The 21,339-nt window shown below is 36.8% G+C and overlaps 1 protein-coding gene across 2 annotated transcripts in view; it reads left to right on the plus strand.

The window, feature by feature from the left end:
- PPP1R9A (protein phosphatase 1 regulatory subunit 9A) overlaps positions 1 to 21,339 on the plus strand; it is a 325,008-nt gene that overhangs the window by 256,660 nt on the left and 47,009 nt on the right. For both annotated transcript variants that reach the window (XM_047752399.1, XM_047752398.1), the window contains exons 8-11: positions 9,006 to 9,059; positions 12,104 to 12,333; positions 13,859 to 13,955; positions 14,050 to 14,221. In XM_047752399.1, the coding sequence (XP_047608355.1) occupies positions 9,006 to 9,059; positions 12,104 to 12,333; positions 13,859 to 13,955; positions 14,050 to 14,221 (553 nt within the window). The remainder of the gene's footprint in view (positions 1 to 9,005; positions 9,060 to 12,103; positions 12,334 to 13,858; positions 13,956 to 14,049; positions 14,222 to 21,339) is intronic.

The following is a 21,339-nucleotide window of genomic DNA, read 5'->3' on the forward strand; positions in this document are numbered from 1 at the left end:
CTGTCCTTTTTCATAAATAAAGTTTTTCAAACACAGCCATGGATATCCATTTGCTTATTGTTTGTGTCTACTTTCATGCTACAACAGTAAAGTTGAGTAGTTGCACAGAGACCATATGGCCTCCAAATCCTAAATTGTTCACTATCTGGCCTTTTACAGAATATGGTTGCTGACCTTGATATAAGCTGCTGCATGACGAGGACTCATTCTATGTAACATGGCTGTTTCATTTTTAGCCCGAGTAACCAAATCTGTAGTTTTATTTTATTTTTATTTTTATTTTTGTCTTTTTATTTTATTTAAAAAAATTTTTTTGTCTTTTTTTGGTCTTTTTAGAGCCATACCTGCAGCATATGGAGGTTTCCAGGCTAGGGGTTGAATCAGAGCTGTACACAGCTCACAGCAACACCAGATCCTTAACCTACTGAGCAAGGCCGGGGATCAAACCTGTGTGCTCACGGATACTAGTTGGGTTCGCTAACCGCTGAGCCATGATGGCAATTCCAAATGTGTAGTTTTAATTTTGGCTTTTAAGAATTGGAGATTTTTCACCACCTCTAAAACAAGCAAGTATCACTTCTAATTCTTTTATGCTATTTTGTTTTATATTTAACATATAAATATATTCATTTCTTTAGGAGATTGCCACTGAGTATCCACTGCGTGGCCCTCTGTCACAGCATCTTTGTCTTGCACACCTGCCACTCTTACAGTTTGAAACTTCTTTATGTGATTAACATACATGCCCAAGTATTGTACAGTGTTAGGTATTTTTCACAAAATTATGTACAAAACCTAGGATGGAGGTAGAGAGTCATTTTGTGTTGGAGTCTGTAGAAAGTCTCATATTACAGAGGATTCCCTTAATTACATTATTTCAAGCAAAAGTACATGTTTTACAATTTGGGCAAAGCTCATTAGATTGACATTCTCTCAATCATTCCTACTTTTAGCCTATTATGTATCTTGCTACTAGACTGTCCACTTAATCAGTTTTTGCTGAATAGCGTATCCACAGTCTTTGCATAGTTCCTGGCATATGATTAATGGTTAAATATTTGGTGCATGAATGCTATCAAGTATATACTGGGATTTGTTGTATAATATAAGACAACTACCTAATTTAATCTTCCCAAATAGTTTACAAGGTGGCTAGCACTTTTATTAAATGCTCATTTACCTATTTCCTTCTGGTTGGAGAGCCGGCATTATTTTCTACAGTATTTGTGCCTTTACACTCTGGACTGCTTTTGGCCTTCAGATTCTGTTCTATTTTCTCATCATTCTTTAGTGCAGTACTATTAGCATATATATAAAACATTGTGCTGTAAATCCCATCCATCTGACTCTTCTCTTCAGAAAGTCTTTACTTTTCAGCTTGTTCAAGAAAATACTTGAATCACTTTAACTCACTTGAAAAAACTTTGCAATAGTAATTACATTAAACCAGTAAATTAACTTCAGAAAACTGGCATTTTTATCACATTGACTCTTTGAACCCAAGTTTGTGGAATATATCTGTTTAATTCAAGTCTTTTTTTTTTTTTTCACCCTCTCTCAAATGTTATAGTCCCCTCTATTACATAAGTGTTCACCTAAGAGTAACAGAAAATCTTAACCAGAGTGGATTAATTAAAAGCTGCCACAAGGGTTATATTAGCTCCAATGTAAGTTAAGAAGCTTTCTCTATTTTTTCTATTTTCAGAAATGACTTTTATAAGAGAGACTTAATGACTTGCATAAGATTGAAATTTCTGTTCCCTAAAAGTTTATTATTACTCAGCTGTAAAACCATCTGTGCCTTTGTGGAGGAAGATTTTAAATACTTTTTATAATATCTGTTACTCTTTTCATGTTTTCAAGTTTTTCTTGGGCCAATTTTGGCATTTTGCATTTCTCAAGAGATTAATATGCTTCCATAGGCATTCGTATTTATTAACTTACATTTTATAGTATAGCTCTAAAGTACTAAAATCTTTAATATCTATAATTAGTTACATTTTTATTCTTTCTTTGAGTATTTTCAAATTTTTCTTAATTTTTTTAGAATTTTGTTTGTCATATTACCTTTACGTTTCTATTTTTTTAATTAAAAAATACTTATTTCATTTTCTACTAATATCTTTATTTTTCCTCCTTTTTTTCTTTTTTGGTATTAATTAGTTGCACTTAGTCCATAAATGTCACAATTTTTTACATTTAGAATGCCACTGCCATTTAGATATAATTTCTCTTTTGATTTCCTCTTTAACACAAGAATTATTTAGTGGCATATTTTACTTTCCACACATCAGCTTTATTTTGTTATCATTTTGTTATTAGGTTCTGATTTTATCACACTTTGTTTGAAAAACATACTCCATATGGTAGCTATTTAGAATTTTCAAGGCTTTTTTTCTCTGTCACTCAGAGTTCCCCGTTATTTTTATTTTTTGTCTTTTTGCCTTTTCTAGGGCCGCTTCCCACGGCATATGGAGGTTCCCAGGCTAGGGGTCTAATCGGAGCTATAGACGCCAGCCTATGCCAGATTCACAGCAGCACAGGATCTGAGCTGCGTCTGTGACCTACGCCACAGCTCACGGCAACGCTGGATCCTTAACCCACCGAGCAAGGCCAGGGATCGAACCCGCAACCTCATGGTTCCTAGTTGGATTCGTTAACCACTGCACCACGAAGGGAACTCCCAGAGTACCCCTTTAGACTTCTTTAGTAGCTTATCATAAACAGTGGTATTTAAATATTCCTAATGTATGCAAACAGCACACATATTCTGTGCTTGGGTATGAAATTTATATATCTCGTGTTGGTGTAGCTGTGGTGTAGGATAGTAGCTACAGCTCCAATTTGATCTCTAGTCTGGGATATATATATATATGGATCCTATTTCCAGACCTACATTAGGAGGACATATCTATATGCCTAGTTTCTAGCCTGGATGCTAAATTCAGGCAGCCTATAATCTAAAGCAATTCGCTGGAAGTCCCCTCTGTGGCACAGTGGAAGCGAATCCAACTAGTATCCCTGAGGAGGCAGGTTTGATCCCTGGCCTCACGCAGTGGGTCTAGGATCTGACGTTGCCATGAGCTGTGCTGTAGGTCACAGACTCAGCTCGGATCTCACATTTCTGTGGCTGTGGCGTAGGTCAGCAACTGTAGCTCTGATTTGACCCCGAAACAGGAAACTTCCATATGCCACAGGTGCAGCCCTAAAAAGCAAAAAGAAAAGCAATTCTTTGTACTAAGGTGAGATATTTCCAAATTTTGCCACTCAGTTCTCAAAGTTAAAGAAAGAAAAGAAAAAGATGGTCCAAGCACTTACGTGGACTGGGGTCTGCAGTTGAAAGTATTCAGTGGTACTGTCAGCCACCTTGCTGCCTTCTTCTCTCACCTAGCAGTTGCTTTCTGAATGACTAGGGAATGCTGAGATTTAGAGAACCTGGGTCTGAGGAAAGCTCCTAGGAAGATGGTGGAAGATGCCCACCTTCCTCGTTGGATAGACTTAGTATCTCAAGTCATCAGTCAGAGAGGCACAAAGCGTCTTCCTATCTTTGGAGTGAAGCTTGGATAGGTTTTTTCTTAATTCAACTTTATGACTCTGTCATATACTAGTAATAGGTGCTTTTAGTTTTAATGTCAATGTGGTTGTGAGTTTTCTTTTTGAACGTGATTTCATTGGAAATTTAGTAGCAAGTAGGAAGAGGCTGAATCAGGAACTGCTGGCCAAGTGCCGTTTCAGTGGACTGTCCCGGTGTCCTCTCCACCTTTCCTCCTTAGGAGTCACAGCCATTAGCTTCTGTCAAAAACAGTTCTGCATTTGTCTTGCCGGGGGAAAAAAACAAAAACAAAACAGAGTCTAAAAATTGCATTATTTTACTAAGTCATGGAGAATCTATGAAAAATAATCTTTAAAAGTTATGAATACCTTAGATAAGAAAATAGTTATCTTTGTGGAACTTTCCACTGATATGTGGAGGAGCTAAAAAATACTACATACTTAACTATAAACAGATATTTATTTTAAAAGTAATTGTAGGAGTTCTGGTCGTGGCTCAGCAGAAAGAATCTGACTAGTATCATGAGGACACAGGTTCAATCCCTGGCCTTGCTCAGTGGGCATTGCCATGAGCTGTGGTGTCAGTTGCAGACATGGCTCAGATCCGGCCGTGCTGTGGCTGTGGTGTAGGCCAGTGGCTACAGCTCCAATTGAACCCCTAGTCTGGGAACCTCCATATGCTGCATGTGCAGCCCAAAAAAGACCAAAAAATAAATAAATAAATAAAGGAATTGTAATTACAGGCCATCCCCTACATCCACCACCTTCACCATTAGTAACCAGCTTTTGAATACCTGCTGAGAAATTAACCTTATGGAAGTATTTCACCTCATGCTGCATGTACTGTAATTAGTGCTGCCATTTGCATTAGATTTATTGCATCATTCAGCCAGCTCATTTCAGCTAATTTTGTATAATCTATTCCTGAGAAAAACAGTTTTGTTAATGTAAAGCTAGGTACCATATATAAACCTTTCAGCCAAAATTATAAAAAAATGTGGCATAGCTTCACTTTAATAGCACCAGAGTATCAACAAACACAGCTCTGATTTTGTCTTTCGTGAAGCGCACACTGTAACAGGTAAGACAGACTACAGTCAAGTGATCACAAAGATAATCGTAAAAATTCTGAGTCCAATGCTGAAACCACTTCATTAAGTTGTATGCAAATATCAGTTATTATTTTGCCCTTGAAAGTAAGAACAGAGAATGTCGCTCTCATTTGATTGTAAAATCTCTAGGACTAGAGCACTCTTAAAATTTTTCCTGCAAAGATAACATTTTTCCTTTTTAAAGAAAAATGTTTTCCTCACTTACCCCGGGTAAGTAAAGAGAGTGCAAAAGTTCAGTCTTACAGTGTTTATGCATAAGGATGTTTCTATTTCCAATGAAGTTATATTTGGATTATTTTGATTCAGTGATATGAATACATGTTCTGTATTCATCTTTTTGAAAGAAATAAACAGAAAAATAAACACAGCAGGTACACCTGCAGAATGTTATATGAGAGCTACTGTTCTCCATAGGAGTGCGTGTGTTTATTTGTGCTGTGATCCTGGGGTGGATATTGATGGCATTCATGTTCAAGATGACAGAAGAGATGAAAGAGATTGGCCTTATAAGTTGAAAGACACTAACCTGGAATCCTTAACCTTTTCTCTTTATTTATATCGTCCCTTCCCATGTCTTTTCTCCAGTCCTAGATTCTCTGAAGTCCCAAAGTTCCAAGAGGTATTTCAGGCTCTGTTTCTATTAACCAATCCTGTAGACCTCCGCTCCCTGCACTCAGCCTGATCAGTCTTGTCGGGGTGCATGAACCCTTGGACCTGTACTTTACAAAGGCTGTTAAACCTGTGGAAGGAGAGCTGCCCTAGTATAAGAAAACTCAGCTTTTTATGGACTAAGATGATAAAAAGATAAAGGGTCCTACCACTTTAACAGATTTAGTATTAGAGGATCGGACTGTGGACCGGAATTTATAAAACCTGGCTTTGACATTTCCTAGCTCTGCAACTTAAGCTACTGAAACAGTTTATTCCTATATAAAACAGAAGGGTTTGTTAGTTTATTTCTAACAACTAATGCTTTTCCTGTTAATAGTGATGGGTTTGTAGCAATTCTGTTAATGTGCATGCAGGATTAAAATAATCACATATCTATTATAATTTTAGGCCTTAAAAAAGTACTAGGGAAAACATTGCACTAAAATTTTTGTCCATCTTCTGAATAATGTCTGAATTTACAGACTTCATTCTGCTTTCCTGTATCTGAAGAATTTGGCTGTAGTTAGTAACACTCTGAAGCTTTTATCAGTGTTCTCACCTCACTGCTTATGAGTTCAGCTCTCTTCTATTATCTGTTTCAATGAGATATGTGGGATGGGATAAGTGAAAATCAACACTTGGCTGCTTCACAGTTTCCCCTGGATTTGTCCTGCACATCAGCAGATTAATCTAGTATATGCATTCATGAAATGAAAGTACTGTCTTGAGATCAGAATCTCTAGACTCTGCAACCATGACAACCATCTCCAGGCTCTTCATTTCATAACTGTCACACCTGTAGTACCTGTAGTAGCCTTGGAGTTCTTCCTACCTGGCCTTCTCATTTTTCATATGGGAAACTGGGGACAGAGACATAGCTTGCTGGAGAGCATGGTGATTTGAACAAAGGAAAGCCAAAGTCCCAAGATGCGCTGCAGTATATTTGGTTACCCTGCAGGGTGTTAACCACTAAGAAAATAAAATCTGGCACTTCCTCATAGTTGCAGTGTTCATCGTAAAAATCTGCCCTTTTGATTTCTTGCTGCTCTTTAACTAGAACCAGAGTTCGTTTTATTTCAGGTGCAACATTTTACAGCATTTATCACTTTTAACTGAGAAGTAGGAGTTGGGATAATCATATTTGAGTTCTTCAAATTCTTCTTTCTTAGTCTAGGCTGACTTAATAGGGGCCTTATTCTGTGTCAGCTAGCCTCTATGCTGACAGCTTTACATGGGTTATTTCATTTAATTTTCCAATAAGGAAGGCTGTGATCTGTGAGGAACTGCATTTTACAGGTGAGGAAAATGAAGGCAAGAGAGGTTAAGTAATTTTCCAAACTCACATAGTTAGTACATAGTAGGCCTGAGATGAGTTCCAGCAGTCTAATTTAACTACTCTGCATACTTGGCTCATGGTAGAAGGAACAAAGAGTCATTCTTCTTGTCAATAACAATTGAAGATACTCCAAAAATCACCTAGGCATGTAGAGTTGCTGGATCTCTTAGTGTCCACATGTACAAGATCTCTGTGGAAAATAATTCCTTATAGCTATGTGTATGTGTGCATATGTGTACATCTGTTTGTCTGTAATGTATCATGTCTAGCATCTACGTACTTTTGCTAATTTTGATTTATTAACTTATATTGGTAGAGAGATTAGTGCCAAAATTCATTAGAAGGAGAAAGTTATCTTTACAGCACCTTGTACAAGGCAGCTCTAAAATAAGTGCCTTTTGAATTAATCCTTATTTTATTTCATCTATAAGCCCTAATTTCCCATGTCTAAAGTGAGTCTAGAAGTGTAAGGATCCATTATTCAGTAGTGTGTTCACCATAGAGCCAGCATTTGGAGAAGCCATTTTGGCCCATATTGGCCTGGGTTGCCTGGCTTTGTCAGGTCCCGAGAGATTCATCCAGACTGGGGCTCTGAATGATTACAGACTTCATCAGGGAGGTGGAAGAGAAGATGCTAAGAATTTAGAGTAGCACTTTGCCAGGTACACTGGTGCTCTGAGCATCTGCTAAAGGCAGGTAAGTTAAGCATTGTACCACTAGGGCTATGGTGAGAAACTGAGGGAGCCAAGACCATTTTGGCCACGCAGAGAGTATTTCCTAGAGTACGAAGGAGTGGCGGATGAAAGGAGCAAGAGCTGTGGGCAAGACTTAGAGGAGTGACCGGCTCCGAAAGCAAGAGAATAAGATAAATGGATGGGGCAGAATCTGATTTGAAAGTTTCAAGATCACCCTCAAGACCAAGAGCAGGAGCAGAGCTGTAGCTTTGTTGTCTGCAGGGTGTCGACAGGAGACCTGAAAGATCATGGAGAGGACATTTTGCCCAGAGCGTGAAGGTCCTCAGTTTCTAGGCTTTTATTCATCAGTATCTGAGTGTTGAATGAATCTGTCCTTGATTCTAACCTCTTTTCTTCTTCATCCTTCTCATATGCCCTTACTGGCCAGGTAAACACCAAGGAAATGCAGGTTACAAACAAAAGAGAGAGCTGAGGTGTACAGGGTGGTGTGCTCTCTAAAGGTTCACATTTGTCTTTTCATTAGCTGTCTTTCCCATAGGAAAACTTTAGACTTATTTGATTGCAGTAACATGGGAAGTTTGCAGTCCTTCTGTACAATCATAAATTGAAAATGCTCTGAAACAGTTTTTTAATATAATTTTGTGGCAGACTCATTTTGGTGGTAAACCTGACCCACACTGACAGGATGCTATTTGCAGCCTTTATGCACCTTAGTGAGAATATTCACATGTTTGGTGGCAAAAAAAATATTCCATGTGTTTGATTACAGAGGGATTCCACGCCCCGCTGTGGGCAATAAGCAATTTATGGAAAATGCATCTTACTATGATTCTGAAATTAGAAAAATTCTGAATTCCAAAAACATCTGGCCCCAGGGATTTTAGAAAAGTGATCGTCAACCCATAAATGTTTTTCCGTAAATGTTGGTGTATTTATTTATCCCTTAAGGAATGAATGTTGGCTTTGTTCTTCTCCTACAAAGAAAACAAAGTGGGGAGGGGAGAACAAGACAAATCCAAATGGCGGCTCTCAGGCCAGTAAACAGTAGCTGAAGCTTTGTGGGTGTCTAAGTCCTTAACAGAAGTAGACCTTTTAAAGGACACAAATCTAGATCTGTACTTTTCCTGCAATTAAAAAAATTTTATGGATTTCGCTGTGGATCTGCATCATCCTGGTCTCCAGCTTTGCAGCTGCCTGAGCTGTAAAAGAGCTGCAAAGCCTAAAATGTCTTACTTGCGGGACCAGAGCGCCACCTTTCTTCCAGACTTGGAATGGAAGCTTTACTCATAGCCACCGGCTGACTTGCCCGTTGAAGCCATTCAATCCACAAGATTTTCAAGGAAACAATTTCTTGACACTCAAATCATAAAGGAAGAGTTGCAAAGAGGGCAAGAAAGTATGTTTCCTTCTCTTTGGTCCCTGAGCAATTAAATTCGTAACCTAATCTGATGTTAGGGAGTGTGAGCCATAAACCCTGTGTTTAATTAGTTTGCACCTGGAGAGTCATTTTACACACTAGACATTTTAATTTACAACCTGCTGCATTGCAGCACTTTTTTAGGCCTTCAGCTATGTAATAAGGTATTCTGCTAGCTGCCGAGGCTTTAAAAATATAGATACTCTTAGTTCAGATATTTTTCCTTTCTTTTCTGTTTTCAGTTGCAAATCAAACATGCTGTTACAGAAGCAGAGATTCAGAAATTGAAGACCAAGGTAAGTACCAATACACAGTGTTTGAATTGTCCTTTTTAAACTTCAGATGCTATGAATAAATTCAACCCTAGGACTAAAGGATTTGTTTCTGTACATTTGAAAGAATCCTAATGTGAAAGATTGATTTCCACTGTTAGTGGAAAAACCTACCAGTGCACAGCCTTGTGGGGTCAGTGCCACCATATCCCTCAGGAAAAGTAGCACAATATTTTACAATTGCATATTTACATGCTTGCACATATGTGGCCAGTTCACTCTGAGCTTTCCTCAAAAAGTATGTGTTCATAATAGTTCAACCATGTGACTTACATTTTGCCCCTAATTCCTTAAGCACAAGTTTTTACTATAGCTTTCTTTTTATATATCTTATTTTAAATAAGTTTAATCATTTATTTATTTTGACTTATTCTTCAGAAACAATGCATTTTAACATAACACATTAATTATTTTTCATAGGGAAAATTTCCAATTTCTAGTAATTAAATATTTTGAAATTTAATTAATATGTAAATAATTTATTTTAGGTATTAGATGCTACCAGAAATCTTTAGATAAGTTTAGTTCATATTATTTAAATTTCTGGGGAAAAAAACATCTTGATAAAAGGGAAAAGGGAGCATATATTTTTAGTTTATTAATGAGGTAATACAAAATTCAAAAGGGCATTTTTAATTGGTAAATTTCTTGAATTGTGTCTTGTTTTACCAAATATGTAATTTCAAAGATTTTAAAGCAAACATGTTTTGAATTACTTTTAAAACAATAAAAATTATTTTTAATGGTCTTTTAAAAATGAAGACATAATTCCTCCCATACCAGTGACAATCTGTTTCTCTGTTCACATTGAACACTTGTTTTGGTTTTTCCATGTGTTTTAAATGGAGATGAATTAGCAAAGCTATTTTGGTTAAATGGTATTTTCAGCTAATAACTCTGTAGCTCTTTAGTCAGACCATGTCTATACATCATTCATGGTTTTAGCCAAGCTCTGTGAATAATAATTTTTTAATTAGTAGTGGTTGGTAAATAAACAACTTGAACACAAAAGCATTGCTTAATAAAAGATGCAGTAAAAACCCTGTCCTGCTTTAAATTGCTCTTGTTTCTCAGCATAGAAGAATAAAAGATTTTTTTAAATTGTTGGTTACAATTAGAGAAAAAGATTCTCCTGTGATTGCAAATGCTTTAACAAAGCTGTGTGTTAGATATTTAATCAAGAAAATGCTGTAAATTAGTATTTTATGTTTTCTCAATTATAATAACCATAGATTAGCTTACTTTACTGTGACTCTTTATATCCATGTTAATAATAGAATTCTAATGCTTTCTTTTTTCTTTTTTTTCTTTTTAGGGCCGCACCTGTGGCATATGGAAGTTCCCAAGCGAGGGGTCGAAACAGAGCTACAGCTGCCCACCTATGCCCCATCACAGCAATGCCGGATCCGAGCCTCATCTGTGACCTACACCACAGCTTGGGGCAACGCCGGATCCTTACTGAGCGAGGCCAGGGATCAAACTCTCATCCTCATGGATGTGTTTTCATTGAGCCACAATGGGAATGCCCTAGAATTCCTAATTTTGAAATGTTTTTGTCTATTTTTCTACTTTGTAATCTGTTTGCCAGTGTACTTAGGGCAAAATATCCATAAAAACATATATATTTCCATTTGCTGAATGCTGTATGATTTTAGAACATTTTAGATTTTGAAAATTGGTGGTTTAAAATAACTCTGCATCCTTTTGAACTTTTGAACTTTATTTATTTATTTATTTATTTATTTGTCTTTTTGCCATTTCTTGGGCCGCTCCCGCGGCATATGAAGGTTCCCAGGCTAGGGGTCGAATCGGAGCTGTAGCCACCAGCCTATGCCAGAGCCACAGCAACATGGGATCCGAGCCACATCTGCAACCTACACCACAGCTCACGGTAACACCAGATCCTTAACCCACTGAGCACGGCCATGGTTCCTAGTCAGATTCGTTAACCACTGAGCCATGACGGGAACTCCTCCTTTTGAACTTTAAAGGAGCCATGTGAAGTAGATGAAGCACTGGTTTAAGGATTAGACAGTTGTTGTGAATAAGTGACCTTTGACCCCTCACCTAAGAGCTCAGTTTAGAATTTCTGTAGCAAATAAGGTATTTGGACTAGTTTGTTTTCTATTCCGAGCTTCCCTGAAAGCAAAAACCACAAGAAGCTGCCTTACTATTCCATTAGAGAGATTTAAGTTAATTTAGCAAGAGTTTATATTTTTGTATACTTTACTATCTTTTGTACTTTTATGCAGATTGGGGTTTATCAGGCTCTAGAAACTCAGAAAAATGCCAGCACAATAACGAGCTACAGGCTATGTCCATGTCAGTTGAAATTAGAGATATAATAATATCATCAAAAGGGATGCAAAGTAAAAATAACTTGTATTAGATTATTTTGCCCAAGGAGCTATTCCAAGCATGCTGATGTTTTACATCACCATCCTGTTTTATAGATATCATAATTGAATATTAGAGAACTTTAGTATTTTCCAAGGTTTAAGGGCCAATAATGGCAGAGCTGGAATTCAGATCTAAGCTGAATGACTCCAACGTCCTCATCATAACCATTAGGCCGTACTATGCTTCTGCCCTTCTCTTCTTCCCAGCTTGCCTCTCCCCACTCCCTTTTTAGTTAGCCCTTTACGTACAAATATATGTTTTAAAAACCTCAAAAAGAAAGCATGTTGAAATTGATTGGATAGACTCAAACTCTAGAACATTTTTCACTGCCACAGAATTTCATACACCACATGGTATCATGGGAGTTGGAATCATATCCATGTTTTATCATTTATCAGATATGTGACCTTGAACAAACCACTTCACTTTTCAAGATTTCAATATTGTAATCTATGTACTAGTGAAAATAATACATACTCTTTTCATCTCAGGGCGTTTGATGATTGAGTATATGTAACAATGGAATGTAAAACATGCTATAAAAATATGAAGGATTTTTTCTACAAAAATACCCAGATTAACCTTGCTTTGACATTTTCTTTGTCCAGCTGCAAGCAGCAGAAAATGAGAAAGTGAGGTGGGAGCTAGAAAAGACTCAACTCCAACAGAATATAGAAGAGAATAAAGAAAGAATGTTAAAGTTGGAGAGCTATTGGATTGAGGCTCAAACGTTATGCCACACAGTGAACGAGCACCTAAAAGAGACCCAAAGCCAGTATCAGGCCTTGGAAAAGAAATACAATAAAGCAAAGAAACTGATCAAGGATTTTCAGCAAAAGTAAGCAGCTTCTAATGACTATAGAGTAGTTGCGTGCATCTCAAGAAGGTTTATGTCCAGTAGTTTTGTCATATGTAGTGGAAAAGAAAAGGTGACCTCAGCTATTGCCTAAGTAGCATAGTTAAAGCATAGACATTCAGTTTTAGAAATCTCTTCTGTCATTTTTTTCTTATGAGATTGTATTTTGTTTGTAATTTTTTAGGCAACCAGTTACTTCCTGTTTTTTTTATTGTTGTTGTTAATTAATCACTGATAGTAACTATTAAAACATTTCAACCTCTATCCTTCTTGAAACATCTCTGTGACTCAGAAGTAAGAAGCCCAGCTGAAGTCATGCAGAGTGACTACTGGACGTAGTATGTGCAAAACAGCCACTGGGGCCTTAATGAGGCTGCTTCTATCTCTAAGATTCAGTAACTTCAGAATTTTCCCACTACAGAGAGTATAAATATTGACTAGCCAGACCCCCTGCCCTGTCACTTTCCTTTTCTCAGCTGCTGAGAGTCACAAGGACCTCAGTTCACTGTAGGAAGAGAAATCATCACTACACTCTGCTTTTCAGTTTCAACAGCTATTTCTGAGCTGATGCTGCTCTGCTTCCATCTGTTGGATCTTGGTGTAATTTCAGGGAGATGGTCAGGGAGATTTTTACCAGAGTTTTTTATCTGTTATTTCCGGCTAGCTAGAACAATAGAAAGTAGCACCTTTCTTTGTATCTCCTCTGTTCTTCTAGCTTCCATGGCCCTTAGAAGCTAAACATATATGTAAGATTCACCATACCTGTTATTTCCTATCATCAAATAATGTTTTAATATTTAAAAGAGATTGCTAATAAAAAGTTTATTAAAAAGGGAGAAATTGCTCTTAGGACTATAAATTTAGTACATCACTGTTTTAATTCTTCTTGCCAAAAATATAGTTAACTCTATTTACATAATAATTTTATGATAAAGTCTGCCTAACTTGAATATTGCATCCCAGATTCTCAAAATGGAGATATTTCTCCTTCTCCCTGTATCCTCTTCAGGTGTGTTAAGTGACAGCTCCCCCTCAGTGTTTCTGACCCATCCAGCCCCCATCTTCTGTCATTCGTGGGAAGCAATCTTATTACAATTATCTTTTTTTAAACCCTCACCATGCAGTTCCACCAGTTTACTAGGTATATGACTTTGTAGATGTGGAATTATATCTACTCGACATGTAATTATCTCCCCTAAATTACTCAAATTGGGTCATTAGTTCAGTAGCTTCTATCTAAATATGAACGACTGTTCTTGAATGAGGAGCTAAAAATGAAAACCGTAGTAAGCAGAATCAAAGCTTTTTTCTTTTTACTCTGTAATCCATTAAATTGTTTGCTTTCATTACTAGATCCCTTTTCTCTAATTGGTTGGGTTTTGTTTATTTAAATAACTGTTTAGTTATTTATTTCACTGTTCAGTATATTGCTTCAGATAAGAATTTTTACATGTTTCCTCATTTATTGAATGTTTGATGCAATGAGATTTATTATTTTCTTCTTAAGAGAACTTGATTTCATCAAAAGACAGGAAGCAGAAAGAAAGAAAATAGAAGATTTGGAAAAAGCTCATCTTGTGGAAGTTCAAGGCCTGCAAGTACGGGTGAGTTATGTGCCCAAAGCTACTAATTTGCCCAGTACTTGGAGAGCAGTGCTGCTTTAAAGTTTTATGACTGGGTATATTTTTTCTCTCTTAGATTAGAGATTTGGAGGCTGAGGTGTTCAGGCTACTGAAGCAAAATGGGACTCAAGTTAACAATAACAACAACATCTTTGAGAGAAGGACATCTCTTGGTGAAGTCTCAAAAGGAGATAGCATAGAGAACTTGGATGTCAAGCAGACATCTTGTCATGATGGCCTCAGTCAAGGTTTGTTTAACCTAACCATAAAAATTGGTTTTAAGAACTGTAAAAATTGGCCTTACATTCTTCTTTGTCTTATTCAGAGATTTAAAAGTTGAGGGAGTTCCCGTCATGGCTCAGTGGAAACAAATCTGACTAGTATCCAAGAGGATGTGGGTTTGAACCCTGGCCTTGCTCAGTGGGTTAAGGATCCTGCACTGCCGTGAGCTGTGGTATATAGCCTGGCAGCTGTAGCTCCAGTTCAATCCCTAGCCTGGAAATCTCCACACGCTGCATGGGTGTGGCCCTAAAAAGACACCCCCCCCCAAAAAAAGAGAGAGAGATTTAAAAGTTGAAAAAGACTTCCTGCTATGGGAAAGAAGAAAGGGCTTATCAAAATAGGAATCTGTCATTTTGCTCTTGATTTATCAAAAATAAATATTTGATATAAAGAAATAACAAAATTCCAACTCAGATAAGCCAGATATTATTTACTGTTGATAGCTTAATAAACTGCCTTAAACTGATCATTCGTCCCATCTAGGATGAGATACACTCCTTAGGTATTAATGAGTAGGCTTAAAATAAGTGATTTTTTAAATCACTAGAATGAAGATCTTTTTCATAACATCAGAAGGCTGACTACCTACTTCCAGGATGTGGAATTCATTGAGTTCAATTCTATTGTTTTCTGCTTTTCCCTTATTGTTCAGTGTATACACTTCATTCCTTCCTGTTAAAGACCAAATCAGACCGAAACTTTAGAAACATTTTCTATTGTAAATGGTTGTTTTCTTTCATACACCAACCATAAATAAATCACTTACTTTCTCCCAACACAGACACCCTTGTATGGATTGTGTGTATAAGAATGTGAATGAATGTTTTGATATGTGTAGTGTATTTATAAGTTAGATAGTGTATAAGAATTTTTAAAGGTAAGTACATAAGAGGATATAAAACTTTTGATTTTATCTTTTAAAATATCCATCTAGTAAATGTTAGGAAAAGAATGTCATGCAGCAGCATTGTCATGAAGTGTCTGATAACTCACAGGCAGTGGTGTGACATGCAGTAAAACTTGGATCACTAATGAGCTGTTTAATTCTTTGATGTTCTTTTGCACATAGTAAAATGTCTCCAACGAGATTTTCCTGATAAGTGTTTATATCATATCATTAACTTTGAGAACAAACTCTTAGCCATTAAAAAATGAAAAATGTTGGACATTTTCATGTAAAATTAAGGTAATATTTATAGATTTGAGTCTATTCTCTAAGTGTATATCCTTTTGCTGTGTTCCCTTACTAAGACATAATCTGTAAATAATGCCTCCCAGGAGTTAAGTAAGAGTATTTAGTACTAGCATTAGCACTAACTGAAGAGACGTGTGACTTCAGGAAGGTCATTCAACTTCTTTGGGTTGGTTTTTTACTACATATAGTAGTAAAAATGGCAACACTTCTTTCTTCTCCACCCAAGTGTGTCTAGGGGCTATATGACTTAAAGTGGAAAAAAAAACAATTTTATTAGAACTTTGTGGAATTATAGTTTTTATATCTGGAACTCTATACGATTATTTTAAGCCAGAAATCAATATTTTTTCCACCTGTTTGAATATTTTAACTCTTAAAATTCATTGTAGTTTTTAATACATATTCCTGCTGTGCCATACATGAAGTATGATCAGTAACCAGTAGCTTTTAAGAATCTTAGCCATTTCTGTTCATTTCTTTTAGTTCAGAAATCTGTATCTTGTCAACTAATAATTAATAGTATTTATTAAATTATGTGACTACAGAAGATCAACAAACTATACCATTAACATGCTGATTTGAATCAAAACGGTACATTTCTTCTGAACCCTTTTTTCTTCTATTCTACACCCTCTATTTTGCCACATAATTATCAGTTTCCCTAGCAACACTGTTGGTTCACGGTGAGATGCAGAGACTACTAATTCTTCCTGAAACCAATCCATGCTTGTGCAATAGAGGTAGTATCAGTCATCTCAGACATTAGTAGCATACATATCAAGCAGTACTCTTCCAGTTTTGCTGCTGAGGACAGTCAGTGATAAATCTCTTTGAATTTCAGTTGCTTGATCACATAAACTAAAATGGCTTGGTCAGTAGTTATATAGGAATGCTCTGGAAAGCACTTTTCTAAATTGATCCTTTGCTTCTGTTGCTAGGGAACGCTGAAGTCCTAGAGGTTTAGAAAAGGCAGTAAAGCAGCGAACCAAACACAGGCTGTTTGGCATCTAATGACCCCATCCCTCTCCTAGCCACTACCCCCCACCACACACACACACACACACACCCCTTTTTGCAACAGGATGGGTACAACAGTTGAGGTCAGTTCTGCTAGTTCTCGCCCTTGGGATGCAGTATTTTGCTTCCCCATGTCCCACGGACTGTCTAGTTCTGACCTGTTTTCCAAGCACTCAAGTGCTTTATTGATAGGATGAGAGGTTTAGCATATTTTTTGGTCTTGAGGCAGCTCAGTGAAGCAAAAGTGTTATCAGTTGTAGGTCAGTGAAAAACTGTGTTAGAGAGAAATAGTGAAAGAAAGAAAAAAAGGAGAGAGAGGAAAGGGGGCAGAAAGGTGAGAGGAGGAAAGAAAGATCATATAAACAGCTTCTTCTTCACATGGACTTAAGTTTTTCTAGGAATGAGCTTCCCAACAGGATGGATTAATTATGTGACTCTCAATATTGACTTATGGTACATTTTTAGAGTGATAAAACAGTTTTTCAACCCATACAAAATTTATCGCCATTAAATTTATATTTGAACACCAATGTGCTATGGTTCTTTCTATAAATTAAGCCTACTCAAGTATCTCATTAAAATGTTAATATATTACATATACGAATTTATTATTTAATAAATTCTAGTACTTTTTTCTTATAATACATAAAGCAAATATAACAATTTTTTTCACCCAGAACCATAACAAACCCTAAATCCATTTTAGATTATACCAATATGCTGGTGAGAGATTATTTTACATGTATTCCAGGATGTAAAAAATGAGAGTTTTGTCCTACAGTCATGTTTCATATTTGACATTTCTCCATGTCTGAGTAATGCTGGCCTGTATGAAAGTTCTCTACCTCTATCCAAAGGCCCTGAAGTGACTGTAAATATCTGTGGCCTCCCAGATATTCAAGGATAGTCAGGATTAGAAAAAGAGCAGAGAACAGGCATGTTAAAAAGATCTTGGTTGTAGTCTTAGTTTGATTGAATTCCCTATAAAAACTCATTTCAATAACATGCTCTTCCTGAGCTTCCAGATATTCCAGGTAAGGAAGGTGAAGTGTTTGGTATGAAACAAAAACATGCTATAAATATTTTAAGAAATGAGAGGGAGGGAGTTCCTGTTGTGGCTCAGGGTAACGAACCTGACTAGTATCCATGAGGACGTGGGTTCAATCCCTGGCTCAGCTCAGTGGGTTAAGGATCCAGCATTGCCATGAGCTGAGGTGTAGGTCACAGACACGGCTCAGAACCCACGTTGCTGTGGATGTGGTGTCAGCCGGCACCTGCAGCTCCTATTCTACCCCTGGCCTGACAACTTCCATATGCCTCAGGGTGCAGCCCTAAAAAAGCAAAAAAAGAAAAAAGAAAAAAAATGAGAGGAAGTTTGTAGAAGAGAAAAAAGTGAATAAAAATAGAATAATTTTTTCCCGATTCATAGACTTTATATGTTAAAGGTGTGTCACAGGATATTCTTGTATTAAAAGTATGCTTTGGATGCCTAAGAAGAATTTTTATAAGCATTGTGACCCAATAACATTTTTTTAGAAATTAAAAATTCTTTTAATAGAAAAAGATAGCATTTTCAAAGTCAACAATAATGATAACAAACAGTAATTTCTAATACAATATTATAAATCAACTATACTCCAATTAAAAAAAATCATTCCTAGGATGAGATAGTGTTTCTGCTGGCCAGGCAATGTTTTAAGTTACTCAAAATCATTCATTTCATCCTCACAACAACCCTAAGAAGTAGTATTGTTGCCATCCCATTTTACAGATCAAGAAAATGAAGATGAAGAAATTAAGCCATCTAGCCAAGGTCTCTCTATGAGCAAGAGGCAGAACCAGGAGCTGGACTCAGGCAGTGCAGCTCCATAGCCCATTTTCTTAACTAGTCACTGGAACCATACTACTTCTCTGGAATCTGATGCTTCTCCTATTCAACTGATGGAAACTCTTTGTTCCCAGAAAAGGCTGAAGTCATAAGTCAGGAAATCCAGAGTTATACCATTAATAGTTTTGAGGCATAACAAAAACTGGGTGACTGGTAAGTTTGTAAGTGTAATTCAAGGATCCTTTTGAAGTTTGAGCATTACTACCAAATGCTTTTCTTTTGTCATATCCATCTACTCAGCCAGTGAACCACCAATTAGATAACACTGCATGTTATCTTCTCCAAACTGTGAACATGGGAGATTATGTCAGTCATTTTCTCCTTAGTTCTTTTAGTTACTTACTATTTCATAGTTCTAATGAGAACTGTGCAAGAAGAAGAAGAAGACGTAAATTGAAAGATAGCAGATTGTAGGAACGTCTAGACTTTCAGAAAATATTGTATTGTATTAATTAGTCAATTCCAATATTTTTAAAAATAATATTTCTTAGCTGCTTTTTTAGGTGATTTAAGAGTATCTTAGAGGAAGGAGCATAATGCATAATGAAAATAGTATCTTCTTGCTATTTCTCCCTTCCCTTACTCTTTTTCCCACAAAGTGGTTTGGCTTTTGCAGTAAGGCCACAGATTTCCCAAAATAGTAGTCTACACCTTAATCATGAACCCATTATGCATGGTTGCAACACCCAGGACTTATGGGCATGTTGGTAGAAATCTGATCCTGCCTAGATATTCCAGCCAGACAATTCTGTGGTCATCAGGCCTTATCCAAGTGCGTTTGTTTTTGGTGACCCAATTGTTAGCTTATTGGTTTGCACTGAATCTTATTTTTCTGAATTGAATCATTACTTAGTAATTTACTCATATTTATTTATTTATTTATTTATTTTTTCCCCTTATGCCTTTTATTTATTTATTTATTTTTTATTTTCCCACTGTACAGCAAGGGGGTCAGGTTATCCTTACATGTATACATTACAATTATATTTTTTCCCCCACCCTTTCTTCTGTTGCAACATGAGTATCTAGACAAAGTTCTCAATGCTATTCAGCAGGATCTCCTTGTAAATCTATTCTAAGTTGTGTCTGATAAGTCCAAGCTCCCGATCCCTCCCACTCCCTCCCCCTCCCATCAGGTAGCCACAAGTCTCTTCTCCAAGTCCATGAGTTTCTTTTCTAAGGAGATGTTCATTTGTGCTGGATATTAGATTCCAGTTATAAGTGATATCATATGGTATTTGTCTTTGTCTTTCTGGCTCATTTCACTCAGGATGAGATTCTCTAGTTCCATCCATGTTGCTGCAAATAGCATTATGTCAGTCTTTTTTATGGCTGAGTAGTAGTCCATTGTGTATATATACCACCTCTTCCTAATCCAATCATCTGTCAATGGACATTTGGGTTGTTTCCATGTCCTGGCTATTGTGAATAGTGCTGCAATGAACATGCGGGTGCACGTGTCTCTTTTAAGTAGAGTTTTGTCTGGATAGATGCCCAAGAGTGGGATTGCGGGGTCATATGGAAGTTCTATGTATAGATTTCTAAGGTATCTCCAAACTGTTCTCCATAGTGGCTGTACCAGTTTACATTCCCACCAACAGTGTAGGAGGGTTCCCTTTTCTCCACAGCCCCTCCAGCACTTGTTATTTGTGGATTTATTAATGATGGCCATTCTGACTGGTGTGAGGTGATATCTCATGGTTTTTTTTTTATTTGCATTTCTCTTATAACCAGCGATGTTGAGCATTTTTTCATATGTTTGTTGGCCATCTGTATATCTTCTTTGGAGAAATGTCTATTCAGGTCTTTTGCCCATTTTTCCATTGATTGATTGGTTTTTTTGCTGTTGGGTTGTATAAGTTGTTTATATATTCTAGAGATTAGCCCTTGTCGGTTGCATCATTTGAAACTATTTTCTCCCATTCTGTAAGTTGTCTTTTTGTTTTCTTTTTGGTTTCCTTTGCTGTGCAAAAGCTTTTCAGTTTGATGAGGTCCCATGGGTTTATTTTTGCTCTAATTTCTATTGCTTTGGGAGACTGACCTGAGAAAATATTCATGATGTTGATGTCAGAGAGTGTTTTGCCTATGTTTTCTTCTAGGGGTTTGATGGTGTCCTGTCGTATATTTAAGTCTTTCAGCCATTTTGAGTGTATTTTTGTGCATGGTGTGAGGGTGTGTTCTAGTTTCATTGCTTTGCATGCAGCTGTCCAGGTTTCCCAGCAATGCTTGCTGAATAGACTTTTTTTCCCATTTTATGTTCTTGCCTCCCTTGTCAAAGATTAATTGACCATAGGTGTCAGGGTTTATTTCCGGGTTCTCTATTCTGTTCCATTGGTCTGTCTGTCTGTTTTGATACCAGTACCACACTGTTTGGATGACTGTGGCTTTGTAGTATTTCTTGAAGTCTGGGAGAGTTATGCCTCCTGCTTGGTTTTTGTTTCTCAGGATTGCTTTGGCGATTCTGGGTCTTTTGTTGTTCCATATAAATGTTTGGATTGTTTGTTCTAGTTCTGTGAAAAATATCATGGGTAATTTGATAGGGATTGCATTGAATCTGTAGATTGCTTTGGGTAGTATGGCCATTTTTACAATATTGATTTTCCCAATCCAGGAACATGGAATATCTTTCCATTTCTTTCCATCTTCTTTGATTTCTTCGATTAAAGTTTTATAGTTCTCGGCATATAGGTCCTTTACCTCCTTGGTCAGGTGTATTCCGAGGTATTTGATTTTGTGAGGTGCAATTTTAAAAGGTATTATATTTTTGTATTCCTTTTCTAATAGTTCATTGCTGGTATACAGAAATGCAACTGACTTCTGAATGTTAATCTTATATCCTGCTACTTTGCTGAATTTATTAATCAGTTCAGGTAGTTTTGGGGTTGAGTCCTTAGGGTTTTCTATGTATAGTATCATGTCATCTGCATACAGTGACAGTTTGATCTCTTCTCTTCCTATATGGATGCTTTTTATTTCTTTTGTTT

Source organism: Phacochoerus africanus, chromosome 11, assembly GCF_016906955.1.
Source record: "Phacochoerus africanus isolate WHEZ1 chromosome 11, ROS_Pafr_v1, whole genome shotgun sequence".
In the NCBI taxonomy this organism is placed as follows: Eukaryota; Metazoa; Chordata; class Mammalia; order Artiodactyla; family Suidae; genus Phacochoerus; species Phacochoerus africanus.